This window comes from Aulostomus chinensis, chromosome 7, assembly GCF_037954235.1.
Source record: "Aulostomus chinensis isolate RoL2024-O1b breed Wild chromosome 7, RoL_Achi_v1.0, whole genome shotgun sequence".
Classification (NCBI taxonomy): domain Eukaryota; kingdom Metazoa; phylum Chordata; class Actinopteri; order Syngnathiformes; family Aulostomidae; genus Aulostomus; species Aulostomus chinensis.
In genome coordinates, this window is record NC_141326.1 from 24,234,957 (window position 1) to 24,250,608 (window position 15,652).

A 15,652-nucleotide genomic window follows, 5' to 3' on the forward strand; every position below is an offset into this window, starting at 1 on the left:
CTGTTTACACGGCTACAGAAAATGAACATTCGACTAGTAATCCTGTTGATATGCGTCCATGCTTATTAGGACTAGCCTGTCAGAAAGTCTGTGGACGAGGATCAAATCCCCTGTCCTTTTTTCCCCTCCTGTCAATTTGAAGAGTTCCACACTACGAGACTTAACAGCTCAAATTTTTCCTCAAATGTGTACACGAGAGAAAAGAAAGTGATGTGAAGTATTGGTCTACTATTTTCTTACTTTCCTAAGGGACATTTTACAAAACTAAATGTATTTCAGTAAGTTAGACCAACTATATTTGCTTGCAAGCACTCTGCGTTTTAGCATTAGCTTTTAGCATCTACATATCTGGTTATAAAAAGGCAAGAGGCTGTGTGCTTCAAGGTCACATACAGATATAAAAACCCTGACTTGAAAAGCACATTATACATGTATAAGTGTCCAAATAATGCTCTTAAACCCAACTGATACCAGCATTTCCACATCTTAAAATAGAAATTCAGGGAAAGGCCCAGTTCTGTGACTCAAACCAGAATATGCTGTTTACATTTTCTTCTAAAAGTCCAAACACAGTCATTTTCTGAATAACAGTGGAATATTAGACAGGACGTAAATGTTTCATCCAAGCTTCTGGCTCGGCTGATGACACATTTGAGTAAAGATAAAATGAAGAAATAAAAGATCCTTTTTCTCCCGAATGTGATTCGCAAAGCCACATTTCAAATAAAGAAACATTTGTCCCGACTGCAGACCTGAGCTCAACACCATTCATTTACAATTACCACCACATATAAGGAGGTTATCTTTCTGATTCACCATGAAAGAGGACTGATCTCTGCTTATCTAAAATGTATAAAGGAATGAGATCTACAGTGTGCGTGGGAATAAAAAAATGGCTTTGATGTTAGGAAATGCCTATAGAGATTTAGGCTTTCAAGTCAGTCCCCAAGGTACTGATTACAGTATTGAGCAAAACTTTGTTTAGGGATGAAGCCTTTTTTTGTAGCTGCTACTCAGTAACTTCTTAACCTCTTAAAAAGAAACAGAGAAAATTAGCTGTTAAATTAGGATAAAATTAAATAATGAATTACTTATTTAGTCAAATGCATTCTGATTTAATTAAAAATGCATTTCAGTCAGTACTGAAATAACTTTTTCATTTTGACATCCTCTAACCTTTACATTATTCATCATTATTAGACTTCCACTTGTGCTGCTCAGAGGTGGCCCACGATTGACTCACCCAGTGTGACACTGTCAACTTTGGGCCTTTGGGAGTATGGCAGGTTCCTGTACACCTGCTCGATGATCTTCTCCTTCACTTGCGAGATGGTGTCACAGTTCAGCACCTTGACGGGTGTCACGTCCGGACCCTCGCCATGCACGAACACCTGCAGGGTCTGGAAAAGAGAGGAAAACATATAAGCACACACTCGAAGAACATGGACTACACACTTTGCACAAATATGCAAAAGTATGCATATAAGACATATCCAGGGCACCCAGACACACTCCTACAAAACACATCCACACACCAAGTCCCTAAGTCGGGACACTGTCGTCATAGCAACCGGGCTCTGTAGGCATGCACACACACACACGCACACAGTGCGGTGACACCTGACAGGACTCCTGTCACCTTGGCCAGCTAATGACCAAGGCTCAGCAGGAGCACAGTCTCACCCATCTTGCCTCCCACACTCAGTCACTCTGTCAGAAATAACTAACTGACCACTCGAATGGAATCAAACAGGGGGCAGGCAATCCAATCGCAAACTCCTGAGCCGCTACGGCATTTGAAGTCAGTGGGAAGAGCAAGCTGTGAATTAAAGTGAATACTAAAATGCCGTGTCTGCCTGTGAAATCTGGTTCAGCGTGGTTTTTCTCCCTCTGTAATTCAATCTGAGAAGGCGATCCATCACAGTGGGAGACATGTAATTCAGGCTAATTTGATAATTGTCCTCGACAACGCCATTACCCATGGGTCTTTTTATTTGTGCTGACTTTAACAGAAAACAGCTGTGTGCACATTAGCCTCCATTACTGGAACATGATACAAAGGAGAAGCTGTGTAGCGCACTAAATGGACTGAGAGCAGGTGCAGGTTGGAAGGTCTTTGAGTAGAGGGGCCACGGAGGAACCTTGTAATCTTTGCTTGTGCAAACTTGTAGTACTTTCACCTCAGCCATGAATTTCACTGCTATATTGGAATGTGTTGCCTGTGTCGTTTTCGAGCCGAGAACATTGACACTGAAAATGGATGTCACACAAAGCGGGCAGCCGCCTGGGGGGTTTCTAGATGGTTACTATGGCAACTGCACGGTGTGTGTGAGTGTGTGTGCGTGTTTGTCACTAAGCAAAACACACCATGCAGTCTTATAGCATTGTGTGCAGTTTATCTTGACTGGAGTTTGTTTATGTGTGTGTGTGTGTGTGTGTGTGTGTGTGCGCGCGCGCGCGAGTACATCTGTCTATCTCACCAGGACAGAGTACTCAACGTCGTCGCCCAGCAGGCCTGTGTCGTTGAGGGTGTACTTGGCTTTCTTCACTCTAGCGTCCACAGGTCCTTTCTCGATCTGGTGCTTGATGGCTCGGAACAGTTTGTACAAGGGTTCGCCTGCAGAGTCCTGACACACACACACACACACACACACACACACACACACACATACACACACACTGTCTCAGGTGTTCCCAAGCAGCTAATTGCTGTGATGAGATTAATCAAGCAATATCAATAAGCGTAAGAAATGAGAAATGAACAAATCCATGAACTGAGCCCGTTCTTGAATGTATACATAATATACATTTTCATTGATTTATAAATCAATTTGACAGATTACCTTTAAAAACTGGTAAAGGCAGATGGACATCCAGTTGCACAGCATCCTTTCCACCACAGTCTCCGACCTGGAAAACACATTAGACGAGCAGTTTTCAGTGTCAGAACAATCAAGTTTGATGGGACAACGCTGTACTTTTAAGAGCAAATGTAACACGTCATTAGAAAATGACACGTTTGTTTATGAATTTCAAATATTTAACACCTTGACTTAAAGATTTGGAATGAGGGTCATTTAATTTTATTACCAAAAAAACTCAGACACCCCCCACCCCGTCCCCACCTGTAGCACATCTTACCCCTAGTATCATATCATATCTATCTATCTATCTACACACACACAGTCACCGCCAGACTGGGAAAACAATAGGACAACTTGCCATATAAGTGCTATACAACGTACTGTATGATCCCAATGGCGACCAACTGTTTACTAATTGCCAACTGTTTTTCTGCGGGAGTTGACTTGGTTGTGATCACTTTCTCCTGTGGCTTGGGACATGGGAGGAGCAAGGTGACAGCAAATTTGTTCCTGAATAATTGGATCCAATTCCCAGCCGCAACTCCGCCCCTTCTAAATCTAGGTGAAAGGAAGTTACACACTCGTTTTTAATAAACATGGAAGTGTTTGATTACTCTGATGCCAGCCAAATAAACCAGTGAAATGTTAGCATTCTGCCCTCCTTGACTTGGAACTGTGAGACGCACCGCCTTTTTAATAAGTTTTAACATAATATAGAGTGTTGTCATGTCAGACATTCTCACTTAGCATGGCCAAGTTTTCAAACAATGAGGTAAAAGTATGTGAAAGTTCAGGCTCTAGACTGCTCCGAATAATTAGGTGCATGTATTTTTTTCTTTAGACTTTAGCCAAGATGACATGAGCTCATCAGTGTCATCTTTATATGGTCATCTGCTGCAGGTACAGGAAGTACAGCCAGGCCGCCCTTCAGCCTGCAGACAGTCCGTCAGAAGAAAGTGACTCATACAAAGCTACTCTTATGGAATGTCAGGAAAAAACAAAAAAACAAAACAGAACTGGAAATGAACATAATAGTTCAGCTTTAAATCATTTGAAATTCAACACCCACACAAGAATCACAACTTGGCCAAAGGAGGTAAAAAGTATTGACGAGATTTGTTGCATCCACTTAAATAAAATAAAAATAAATAAATAAATAAATTCTGGAAAACTTGACATAGACTCACATTTCTTATTTAACTATGGTGTATGTACTGCATTTTAAGATAGAGAGATTATTAAAAAAAAACTGTCCCAGTTAATGATAAGTGCATTAAACTTGAGCGAAAAACACTCTTAATAAAATGCATGACGTGCATTTTATTGCGTCCTTCCATAAAATGTAGACAAGGGAACTTTCTCCCTCAGCTTCTCAACGTCAGGAAACGTTCATTCAGACTCATGTCCGTGGTCACTTGATGGATCCTAATGTCAGATATTCAGTGGTGGCGGCCATTGCTAGCACACCTAATTAGATGTCTTGTACGTAAGGGGGCTGTGTTGTGACCTAATCAGCATCATGAGCCTCTCAGCTGGGGGATAATTAAGATCTATGTTTGTATAACAGCCAGTCACAGCGCGCCTATACACAGCGGACCCCTCCGATGATGTGACCTCGTCCCAGCAGCGATGAGAGCCGGTACTGTCAGACGAGTGGGAGGCAGGGGATGATTGGACCTTGACATGATAATTAAAGTGAGAGGGGAGGGAAAGACTAAAACGGAAAAACAAGTCAAGGTTTATAAGGCTACTCGCTTCAATCAAATTAGTCGGTTGAATGTTAATCGACATGAGGAAATTATGAGATACGGCACAGGGAGAAAACTAAGCAATTAACATTTAATAATGAGGGAAAACATCCACTGGATGTTAACAATATAATCTTTTCGCTCTCCTTTTGGTGAAGAGTGTAATTATTGGGATAAACTTTGGTATAACGTTGGTTCAAGCAGCTCAAAAGATGACAATCATTACCATCAAGGTTGGAAGCAGAGGTTTATGAAAGGAGTAAAAAGATCTAATATAAGGATGAGTATCTTCTATCAGTAGAAAAACTCAAAGCTTTCATTTTTTTAAAAAGCTGGGCAAAATATGTGTTTGAAAAGTCCAACAGGAAAACACGATTTAGCACCTGATTTTAATGCCTGTTGTAGTATTTTATACGTGGAGCTGTGAGGGGCAAAGATCAATGCCGCTCATCCAAGGACCATAGAAATACGGACTGATTCAATCAAAGATATGAAAAAAGTTTTTGTTCGGTGTTTGGAAGTGTGAGATTTTGGATTTACACCGGGAACAATGTGCCCTTCGGACTCACAGAGCGAGATGGTGCGTAAAGGTGTGTCTGGGAGGGTGGAAGGAGAGCAGATAAGCAGAATAAAAGAATTTTTTTAAAAGGTAAGATTTGGTCTGCTACGTAGTCTTTCATGACCAAGGGAAGAAAAAAAAAGAAAAAAAAGAGTGACGACAAATAAAAATCACCACTAGAAATCATCTTGACAAAAGCCTGCTAAAGAGCAGCCTGCAGAAAGTGTATATGACTTGCATGTACAAAAAAGTGACAACAATAATGTGTTTTTCAAGCTTTGGGTCGAGACCAGCTGCAAAAAAAAATGATTCATCCAACACCCTGTGCTTGGACTCCATGGAGGAGAAGAAAAAAAAGAAAAAAACAGAACGAGAAACAGAAGGTGGATGACTGGAATAGATCAAGCAACAGTCTGCTCCTCATAGTGGACTAAAGTAGTCAAGCGCAGAATCCAACAGAAAACATGGCAACAGAATGTAACAGTCCACTACATCTTGAAACGAATCCCAGTCTTCCTAATCTGGTTGATAATGCCGCTGCCAGGGTTTAGATACAGAGTGATTAGGGAGAGAGAGAGAGAGAGAGTGGATTACAGAGCTGAAAAACCAGGACATTCCACAGTCTCAGAGCATAATAATCCACAGCCAAGAGTTCAGTGACACTGTGTTTAGGCCCGGAGGGGCTCTGAGGCGGGGGGTAACGCTGCCAGTGTTCACCTTGCAATGCTGAACAGATTCGTCAGTGTGGTAATTAGCAGGTGAAACAACAGCGAGGTGACAGTCAGTGCTACCTGCACCAAAGAGCTCGTGTTTTTGGTGTTGTTTGCGTGTCTGTCAGGATTATGCAGGCTGATATTCACCGAATTTGGTGGATGTGTGGTCGTGGTGGGGCATTCGGTTTGGACATGCTAATTTTGCCTCCAATGTCAAAAAGACGCCACAGCTTTCTACTTGCTGTATTTAGTCTCTGCTTGTACAAAAATGGAGGCGACTGCAGTCACGGTTTTTGGGTTGGCAACTGTCTCTCAACTTGAGGAAAACCACACCTAGTATTTAAATTGAGACCGATTACATTTACGCCCGGTGGTCACGTGCGTCTTCCGTGGCCGCAGGACGTTACGATCACTCATGACATCACAAATGTGCTCATCTGCAAAATATGCACATCATACACACTGAGCTCTTCTTAAGAAGCTCTTTCCAGACTCGTGATGGGAAGCTTTACAGATGGCTCAGACTTACGTATGCACCATCAAACTTTTGATTTTGTATGCAGATGACTGCGAGCGGCGATATCCACAGGAGACATCACGGGATATGTTCATTCATTACTCGGGGAATATTACAAGGAGTTAGCAGAAGTCTCCGTTCAGAAGGTGTGCTAGTTATTCGTAAGTGCTCGACAAATTAGGGAATCATTAGATGGAAAGTAAAGTGATCAGAGTAATTTCTCTGAAGGGGGACATGAATGTCCATACTGGAAATTCATGGTGAACCATCAAGTGTTTAATTTAAAGCCACAACGTGCCAGTGGAACAAATGGAGGAGGATTATTAGTTATTATAAGGATTATAGGGATTATTACTTTGGGTGCCTGTGCACGTGTCACCTTCAGAACTGTAGTGGAGAGTAACGCAGATGCTGTTTAAGTACCTTTTAAACTACAAAACAGTGTTTAATGACCTTTTTAAAGACAGTTTATGCACTAATAGCACAGGTTTGCATTTGTTAACTGCACAAACATCTGATCAATCTTGCAATCATCAACACTTCAAGTGCGAGCTCACTGATTCACGACATCACTCAGGCAAAGCCTGTGAGACATTATGCCGCATTCAGGTGCGCCCAGCAAACTAATCTGCACTGAAATGGCCATGAAGGTGGTTTCAAAAGGGGACACTTAGTATTATTTCCTCGTTTTCCTTTGTTGTCAAACTGGCATAAAAAGGAGCCGATCTAATCGTTAGGCCAGTTATCAGCAAACCCCAGCAAGTCTCTGGGTATCTGTCTGATGACGGTTCACATTGTTCTACTGCAGCATTGTAATAATCAGATATTGAAATCGTAACAATTATACCCTGTTTATTTCTATTAAGGAAGATTTTAAAATTCTATGAAGAAATCTTATCAATTGTCGTCAGCAAAGTTGTTGTAGCCTCTTACACCAATTCTCCTTTTTATTAACGTGACGGCCGTGGTCACGATCTATGAAACAGATAGAGATATGAGAGAGATATTTAACCGGATACATTTCCTGCTGGTGGCATTGAAGAGGTCAGTTAAGTTTCGTTCCTATAATATTGGCAGGGGTCAAACACGCTGCTGATATTTCAGGACTGTGGCTTTGCTGGTTTCTACAGGGGGGCGGTTTTCCCCCGACTCACCTGCGCAGCATGAGTTTGGGGTTCTTGCTGTGAACGTATTCCTCCATCAGCTCCAGCAGCAGTGTCCTCATGATGTCTGTGTAATATTCCAGCTTCCCGTGAAGAGCCACTGTCAGCAAAGAGGCGAAGTACACCTTGGCTCTGGCGTTGAAGTCGTGACTGCGCTCCAGGGTACGGATAAACTACAAACACACACATTTATGCTTTTAAATGTTTTTCATCCAAAAAGAAAAAGAAAAAAAAGACTAACGCTACTAAAAAAAAAAAAATAAATGTATCAAAGTAAACTTAGTTCTGCCCTGTGAAATATTGTGGCTTAGATAAGGCATCAATTAGAGGGAGAGGAAGCTCTCACATATGCAGTTAACACCTCAGAGGCCATTTCTGTGCCAGCACTATTGGATTATTAGAAATCTTCACATCTCCCTTTTTCTCTCTGATACGTTTCCTGCTTCTCACCTCTAATACCGTACTCTATTATCTGAAATGTTACTCACTGCTAGGGATGAGAGACTGAATTTAAAATAGGAACTGATAGAAGATCGTGGTTAAATGGCCAACTTTAAAACCCGTGGAGAGTCTCTACCATCACTGGTGTGAGGGTTAAAGAGTTATTTTACACTTAAATACCCATTCAAGAACCATATTGTTAAACTACAGGTGACGCTTACAATGAAGAGGGCCAGATTTTTAGAGTTCCTCTCTTTGCTTTCTTTCATCAACCAAACCTTGCTAAAAAAAAATCAAAATAAATAGCTCTCTACTTTTACTCGTCATACGAAGCAATCTTCTCATTGGAAGATCGTTCACAAAACTAACTACTTTTAGCATGACATCAGCAAATACATGAGACGTAGCTCATTTATTGAAAACTAACAAAGATCTAGGTAGACTTGAGTTTGACATCTTCAATCATGCTTGTAATATGATCTAAAATATCGTAAAAACATTGAGAGAACTAACTTTGGGTGCTTTCTGGAGACTCAAAAGTTGAGGATTCCAATGGCGACTTGTGGCAAAATGTGAAAGGAGTAAACGTGTCGAGGTAAAAAGCTGGAGACACACCTGAAATGTGTGTTTTAACTCACTATATCATCCATTTCCACTGAGAAAATAGATTTTCTGTCTACACTGGAAATATGAGTCACACTAATAAAGAACAGAGAAGTTGAGGCTTGCATTGTATTTTTCACTTCTCTAGGTAGAAAGGTAAATCTTCAAACTGTATCCGGTACAACGTGTAAGGCATTTATTAATTACTGTTTGTTTAGCCCTACCGCCTGAAAAGGCACTGGCTCGGTGGAACAGCTGCACTCCATAAACCAAACAAATACTGTTAATTGTGAGGTAAAATGTCCTCTTCAAAGACCAAAAAAAAGGACAATTTCTAACAAGAAGAAAACCAAACAGGGCTTTGTTAACATCAGCATCCTTCGATGCACAGTTCTGACATGGTGATGTTAGGCAGCTACAATGTTTAGCATCATAGTTGAGCACTCTTACATTTGCCATTTAGCACTCAGTGCAAATCACAGCTGCAGCCACAGCAGTAGGGAGGGTCATTATAGTGTAGTTACACAGGCGTTCATTCATAAACCAATACATGTGGATTTATTTTATGGCCACAGTAAAAAGCATGGTATGATGGCACTGGAGTAAATGTCACTGGATCCACAAAGACTTAACTGTTGGTTGTTCTGACATCCCCAGTGGCTTGAAATTAGAATTGAGACCAAAGAAGTTGGAGAGCACCTGGAGGTGGTGGTGTTGTGACGGTTCCGGAGGTGTTGAGGATTACAACACTACTGTAAATGCAGTGGTGGTTCTACGGGCCCAATGTGTGTTTTTCCAATGTTTACTGACTATACTTACATTAATGAGGAAGGTCTTGGAGTTCAGGAGGTTGGAAAACTGGTTGAGGGCCTGGGTGACTGTGGCCCGTCGAGCCTCGGGGATGTCTAGCCTCCCTGTGATCATCACGTCATTGGCGCCGTCCTTCGAGGGCAGGAAGAAGACCCGGTCTGTGTAGGTCTTGTAGTCCAGGAAGGGAATTCGTCCCTCGCTCAGATCGTTGGTGTGGTCCTCCATCTCGATCATCAAGTCTGTGAGAGTGAAGCAAAAGGAGACGTTCATTCCCTATAACTGAGCAGCTTTATTCATTTACACGTCTGTCTCGATGACGATGTGGCACGAGGCAGAGCAGAGGGTCCACTGGTGGGGAAATAACTCCTGCTGTGTTAGGATTGGTTTCTATTACTGTTGCTAGAAAACAGCTCCTCACAGTGACAATAACATGATGTTAAACGGGTGTATTTATAGAATACACGGCAGTACAATACATCAAGTAAACGTAATCAGAGCCATGAAGTACTTCATTATGGTATAATGTCTAAGAAACATGGATCCTCGGAGGGACATTAGCGATATTGCCAAGCTTCTGCACAGCTGCTCGGAGGGTACCTGTGAATTCTTTCTTGCAGCGGTCTCGCACGCTCTCTTCCAAATTCTCAAGCTGGTGTTTCACCTTCTCGTACTCCCTCTCGGCCTGCTGACTCTTCCTCCTGCACAGATGGTTCCACAAAAAGCGCAATGCAGGATTTTAACTTTTAGAGGAAACTGGTTTCATAAATCTAAATGGTGTTCCAACATTCGGTGTGTTATGTCTGTTTCAATATTAAATTGTGATGTTTGGTTATTGATGACGTGTGATTCAGTAGAAAATGTACAGTTGATTCCAGTGAGCGACATTTAGTGATTAAAATAGGCCAATTTCTGACCAACATATAAAACAAATAAAAAAATTAAATCAACAATGAAAGAGGAGGCAGCACGGTGGTGCAGTGGTCAGCACTGTCGCCTCACAGAAAGAAGGTTCGAACCCCGGCTCCAGCACGGGATCTTTCTGTGTGGAGTCTCCATGTTCTCCCTGTGCCTGCCTGGGTTCTCTCCGGTACTCCAGCTTCCTCCCACAGTCCAAAGACAGGCAAATGGGGACGAGGCTGATTGATACTCTAAATTGACCGTAGGTGTGACTGTGAATGGCTGTCTGTCATTAAGGTTTCATAAAGACACCTTATAAAAGGAAAATAAAAAACACTGATCTACAGTTTTCCGTTCTCACTACAGTTGCCACAAAATCTCAGAGATTTTCTATGGCCAATTCAAACATTAAGAAATGAAGTTTAATCAAAAGAAGTCTGAAGTAATTTATATCCACCTTTTATTAGAATTTACGTGTTTCTTGCACTGGTGATTGGTGGCTTGTCTCCAGCCTCTATACACAGTATTTCTTTTTTATTACCGTGCGTCCAATACTGCCTCTATTCAGTTCTTAACTTTGAGTATCAGCACAAATAAACTCAACCTACAGTCAAATGCCAAATGCCTTTTGACCTACATAATTGGGTGCAACAGTAAAATGACTTCTGATTTTACAACATTTTACATTTTTCCCGAAACTCGCAGATGTTGATAGGTTGCAGTTGGCGGAGGTGTTGAACTGGGGTGCGTGATTGAAAGGGTGTTACTAAATGCATCTACTGTATCCTGTGTATAAAAATACGGCCAAAATTGAAAAAGAAAACCTCCTGCTGCGTAAAATTAAAACTTCTCTGCCGCTAAAATCACAACTTAACATGATCTTCCCTTTTTACATTTATGAATACAGAACAGTGGATTTCATGGATCCAAATCAGAACAAAAAAAAGGTGGAATAAGTTTTGAAAAACTTTTAAGCGCTTGTTAATATTCTTCTCCTCTTAGCCTGATGCCAGATAGACACTGACCCAGCAGACAACAATATTTATTCATCAACTGTGTTTATCTCACGTTGTCTCCAGCTGCATCTGTCTTTAATCGCTGGACAGATAAGGCGACCAAAATAACGGCGAGTCAGCTAACAATCTGCCCCTCTGGCGATTCAAATCAACAAAGCTGAAAACTGATCTGAAAAAGCATTATGTAATAAAGCTTCATCAGTAGGCAATAATCTAAAGGCTGGTTGTTATTCTGATTCATGGGTTTATAATAAAACACAGAACAAAACAGTGAAACGGTGCTTCACTCCCCACAAACGCGTTTAATAGAGGAGCAACTCCTACCGCAGGGGGGTCGGGGCTTCACTGAGTCACAAGATAACTTAAGACTGCGGGGACAAATCTTTTTTTTTTCATATAACTTTTCTCAATAACAATAATAATAAAAAAAAAAAAAAAATTCCCTGCTGATCTGATTGCATCACAAGTCCAAACTGCAGCCGGAGTTTGTCATGAGGGCTTGCGAGTGCTCATAAATCCAAAAAAAAGAAAGAGAACCATTACATAAAATTGTAGGGTTGTAAGTTCACTGTAAAGCTGGATGATGTTTTTTATGAACCCACAAAAAAAAACCACCCTCTACTGCAATAAAAAAAAAAAAAAAAAAAAAAATTCAGTCTGAGGGGAAAGTGGTGTAAAATATTAATAGTCAACACCAAACCGATGTCAATCTGTCTGGGATCAACAAGTCTACTTGCAGCGCCAAGACTTGGAAAAAAAACCCACAAAACATTAAGCTGCTTAAGTCTTTTTTATGATGCGTGATGTTAAACTAAACCAGCTTTACTTTACCTGTAGCAGTAGACAGAGATAGCGATGATGAGGAGCATGGGTACGATGACAGCGGGGATGATGATGTAGAGTGACAAATCATTCTTCTTCTCGTACTGCACCGAGCCGACCACCCACTCCCCTTTCCCGAACTTGATCTGTGGATAAACACAGATGGAATCTTATTATCTGCACAAGCGCTCTACATTTTAGCCGAGAGATTTATTTAGGTATGGATCAAAAGTCTCCGGGATGGAGGAGAATCCGCTCTGATTCTGCTGGAAAGCTGCAGGACTTTTCTGGCTTTTCAAATGATAGGGTTCCCTGCAGGTTGGTGGTCTCATATAAACGGTAAAAAAATGAATAAATGTATCAGGTCTGAAGTAATTCTTCTACCCTGCATGGAGGATAGTCATGTGGGGTCACTTCTTTATGCAATCACAGAAATAAAACAATATCTCTTTCGAGAAATTAGCCACAGGAGAAGTCACAGTATTCATCACGATCGTGGCTAAGCTACGATTACATGTAATTATGGGCCTGTAATTAGATGAAAATTGATCAACCAGTGGAGAAATCGGGTCTCTGGATGATCAGAGGACACGCCAGGCGTAGTAAAGTAACATGCACGCTCAGAGATTCAAGTCTGATCTGACCATCAGATCCAGCAGCTCGGGTCGAGTGTCGCGGCGGTGTCGTCGGGAGCGAGCGCTTGGCTGGGTGGAGGGCGGGTCCAGGAACAGCTTGTCATCCTGAAGAGTGTTGACCACACATGGAACGTCGCCCACAAAGGCTTGCGCCTCTTCGGTTGTCATTGCCTTAGAGAATCCTCGACCCTGCAGGGGGGAGAGAAATACCAGACCACTGGATGATTTGTCCCCCCAGGTGGATTCAGTGCGAGCAATAAAGATTATGATCACTGGAAAGACATTTCTTTATAAATATCCTTAAATAAAACACTTACGGCTGCAGTCTGGTCTGGAAAATACAGACTTACATTCAATTACTGAAATAGAGTGTGGAGATGAGGGAGGTGATACTACCAAGAGTGTTTGACCTCTTCAGGATCTTCTTCAGAGTCTTTACACAATGACAGTTCAGAGGGAATACAAGGACCCTGAATCAGAGCTCCAGCTATGGTAAACTAGATGCCGTGAGTAGGCAGTTAATCATGAGTCAATCTACAGACGATTATGTAGTTCCTGTTTGTCTAACAGTGATGAATTTCTTTGTATTTTGAATAAACACTCGTTCAAATCATTAAATACACTGAATAGATTGTGAAAAACTTCATTAGTATTGTCAAAAGATGAATAAAACTAAATTAATCCGAGACAATACAGAGCATTAACTAATCCATCTTGAAAATAAAAAAGAAATATAAACCTTAATACTTGTTTGTTTTTTTTTAACAACCACTGTTTGGAGGATAAAAGAAACTCTCTTTCACCTCAATTTAGTCAATTAAATGAATCTCTCTTGTATTTTTTTCTGCTCTTGTTGGTCTTGGCATCCGTCAGTCAGCACACTAATCAGGACCGTAATTGGAATTTTTTTAGATGCACTTAGATGCAAATGTTGGTAATATGTACATTATTATGGCTGTTGAAAATTTTCTGCTCTCTCCCAGTTAGGTGTACGTTTTTTTAAAGTTTAGTTCTAACTTAGCAGAGGGCATTTAGGTTAGTTAATACATTCTTTTATTAAATTAACTAATATGGAATAAGTATACCGCAAAAAAAAGGCACTTATGCAAAGTGTTCACTTATGCTCAGAAAATTTTGTGTCTCTTGTTTTTATCACATTGTTCTATTTAAGCAGATCAAAAAAGCAATCACTAGAACATTAAATCTGCATTTTATTTTGGACACTGGGTTCGAACACCCAGAGTTGTTTGATTAAGAACCTCTGAATGACAACCTCATTTGAAACAAGAGTAATGAACTGACCGGAGAACAGCACTAACAGGAATCTGAGCTGCCTGCACTCACGGTGACGATGATGATGCTGGCCTCGGTGATGACCTTCTTGGGTAACGCGTCAAAGACGGGGTCGGGATGGTAGTCGAATTTCTTCAGCTCCTTCTCCCAGTTGTCCAGATGGATGAAGGTTCTGAAATGCTGGCTCGCTGAACTGCTAACTGTCGGAGAGCGAAACTGGATGACGGTGTCGTTCTTCTCGTGGGCCTCCTGAGAGCATCATCGGAGGGGAGGAATGTAATGAGTGGACAAAAATGGCAATACGAAGTTATATGAAAACATATTGTATATAAAAAGCAAAACAAGATATAAAGAAGAACATAAAGACTAACAGGGGGCGTGAGGGGATTTTCTGAGAGAGGCAGTGAATTCAGTTTTATGTGTGAGGGGAGAGGGTTTCGGAGGTTTGGTACAATGGGGAAGGTAAAATTATGTGCCTCTTCCCAGTCATTCTATTAAAATCTCAATCTGCCATTGTAAAATAGGCGCCTGTGATGAATCACCACTCTTGTTGAGTCATTCCTCCTCTGGCTTTGTTTATTTGTTTGTGATTAACGGGGCTGATGGTGATATTTCTGTCACTCTGATTGTTTTTTATACGCGGCTGACAAAAGTGTGTAGGAGAGCTAAAACCCACAGTCCTACACGCAGTCCAAGTTCTGAAAAGACGGAGGAGTTCTGAAAGTAGACCTACTTGAGATTTTGAGGCTCATTTTTGTAAGGGTTGAATGTCTGCTGGAGTGTTGAAAATCCAATCACCTCTCGTCTCACAAATGTCACTTTCCCTGGTCATTTACTGGCATCACATTTCATTATTACTGGTTTATTGTTGAAAAAGTCAGGTTTAACCTCACAGATCTGAAAACGCCTATGACAGAAACACCCACTGTAAACCCAATTCTGTTCTTGAAACATTTGGCGCAAACGCATGATTTTTTTTGTGCTTCAGTTGAAAGGTAATTTTTTTATTACTGTTTTTGCCCAACAGTCAGAATCAGTGTCAGTGCTATTAGCATTTACTAGTAGGAGATTGAACACACAGAAATAGAAGGTTTTTATTCTTGACTAAATTTTGGAAAACTACAGCAGCTGCAGATGAAAAGAGCTGGGAGGTATTAGCTGGAGCACGTAATGGGGCCACAGCATCAACACGTACCTAATTCAGGTTCAGATTTCATAAAAATATTATACAAGATGAATATTTCATACATTTATCCAAAAATATGTCAAGCATAAAATCCCATTTTGAGACATCCCAGACATTCTTTGTCACATACCAGGGATACAAGTGCTGTAAATTAATGCTTTTATTCATTTAAACTTGTACACTGGGTTTTAGTTTTATTTTTACATGATTTCCTTCACTGAATACACTCACGATTCACACTCAATCAAAGCTGTGGTTAATTATCACATGCAAATCAATCCATCTGTGGGCGAGTATGGATCTATAACACACACTTCGCATCAAGTAATTTGAGTGGATCTGGATTATCCTGGAACTTTGGCAGTGCAATGAGACCACTGATGAC

The 15,652-nt window shown here is 41.0% G+C and overlaps 1 protein-coding gene across 2 annotated transcripts in view; it reads right to left on the bottom strand.

The window, feature by feature from the left end:
• The window catches only part of plxnb2b (plexin b2b), a 124,180-nt gene that overhangs the window by 11,070 nt on the left and 97,458 nt on the right, over window positions 1–15,652 (bottom strand). For both annotated transcript variants that reach the window (XM_086209472.1, XM_086209473.1), the window contains 9 exons: window positions 14,133–14,330; window positions 12,798–12,977; window positions 12,163–12,299; window positions 10,016–10,116; window positions 9,428–9,657; window positions 7,556–7,737; window positions 2,844–2,910; window positions 2,481–2,627; window positions 1,244–1,400 (listed from right to left, as the gene is read on the bottom strand). In XM_086209472.1, coding sequence (XP_086065598.1) covers window positions 1,244–1,400; window positions 2,481–2,627; window positions 2,844–2,910; window positions 7,556–7,737; window positions 9,428–9,657; window positions 10,016–10,116; window positions 12,163–12,299; window positions 12,798–12,977; window positions 14,133–14,330 — 1,399 coding nt within the window. The remainder of the gene's footprint in view (window positions 1–1,243; window positions 1,401–2,480; window positions 2,628–2,843; window positions 2,911–7,555; window positions 7,738–9,427; window positions 9,658–10,015; window positions 10,117–12,162; window positions 12,300–12,797; window positions 12,978–14,132; window positions 14,331–15,652) is intronic.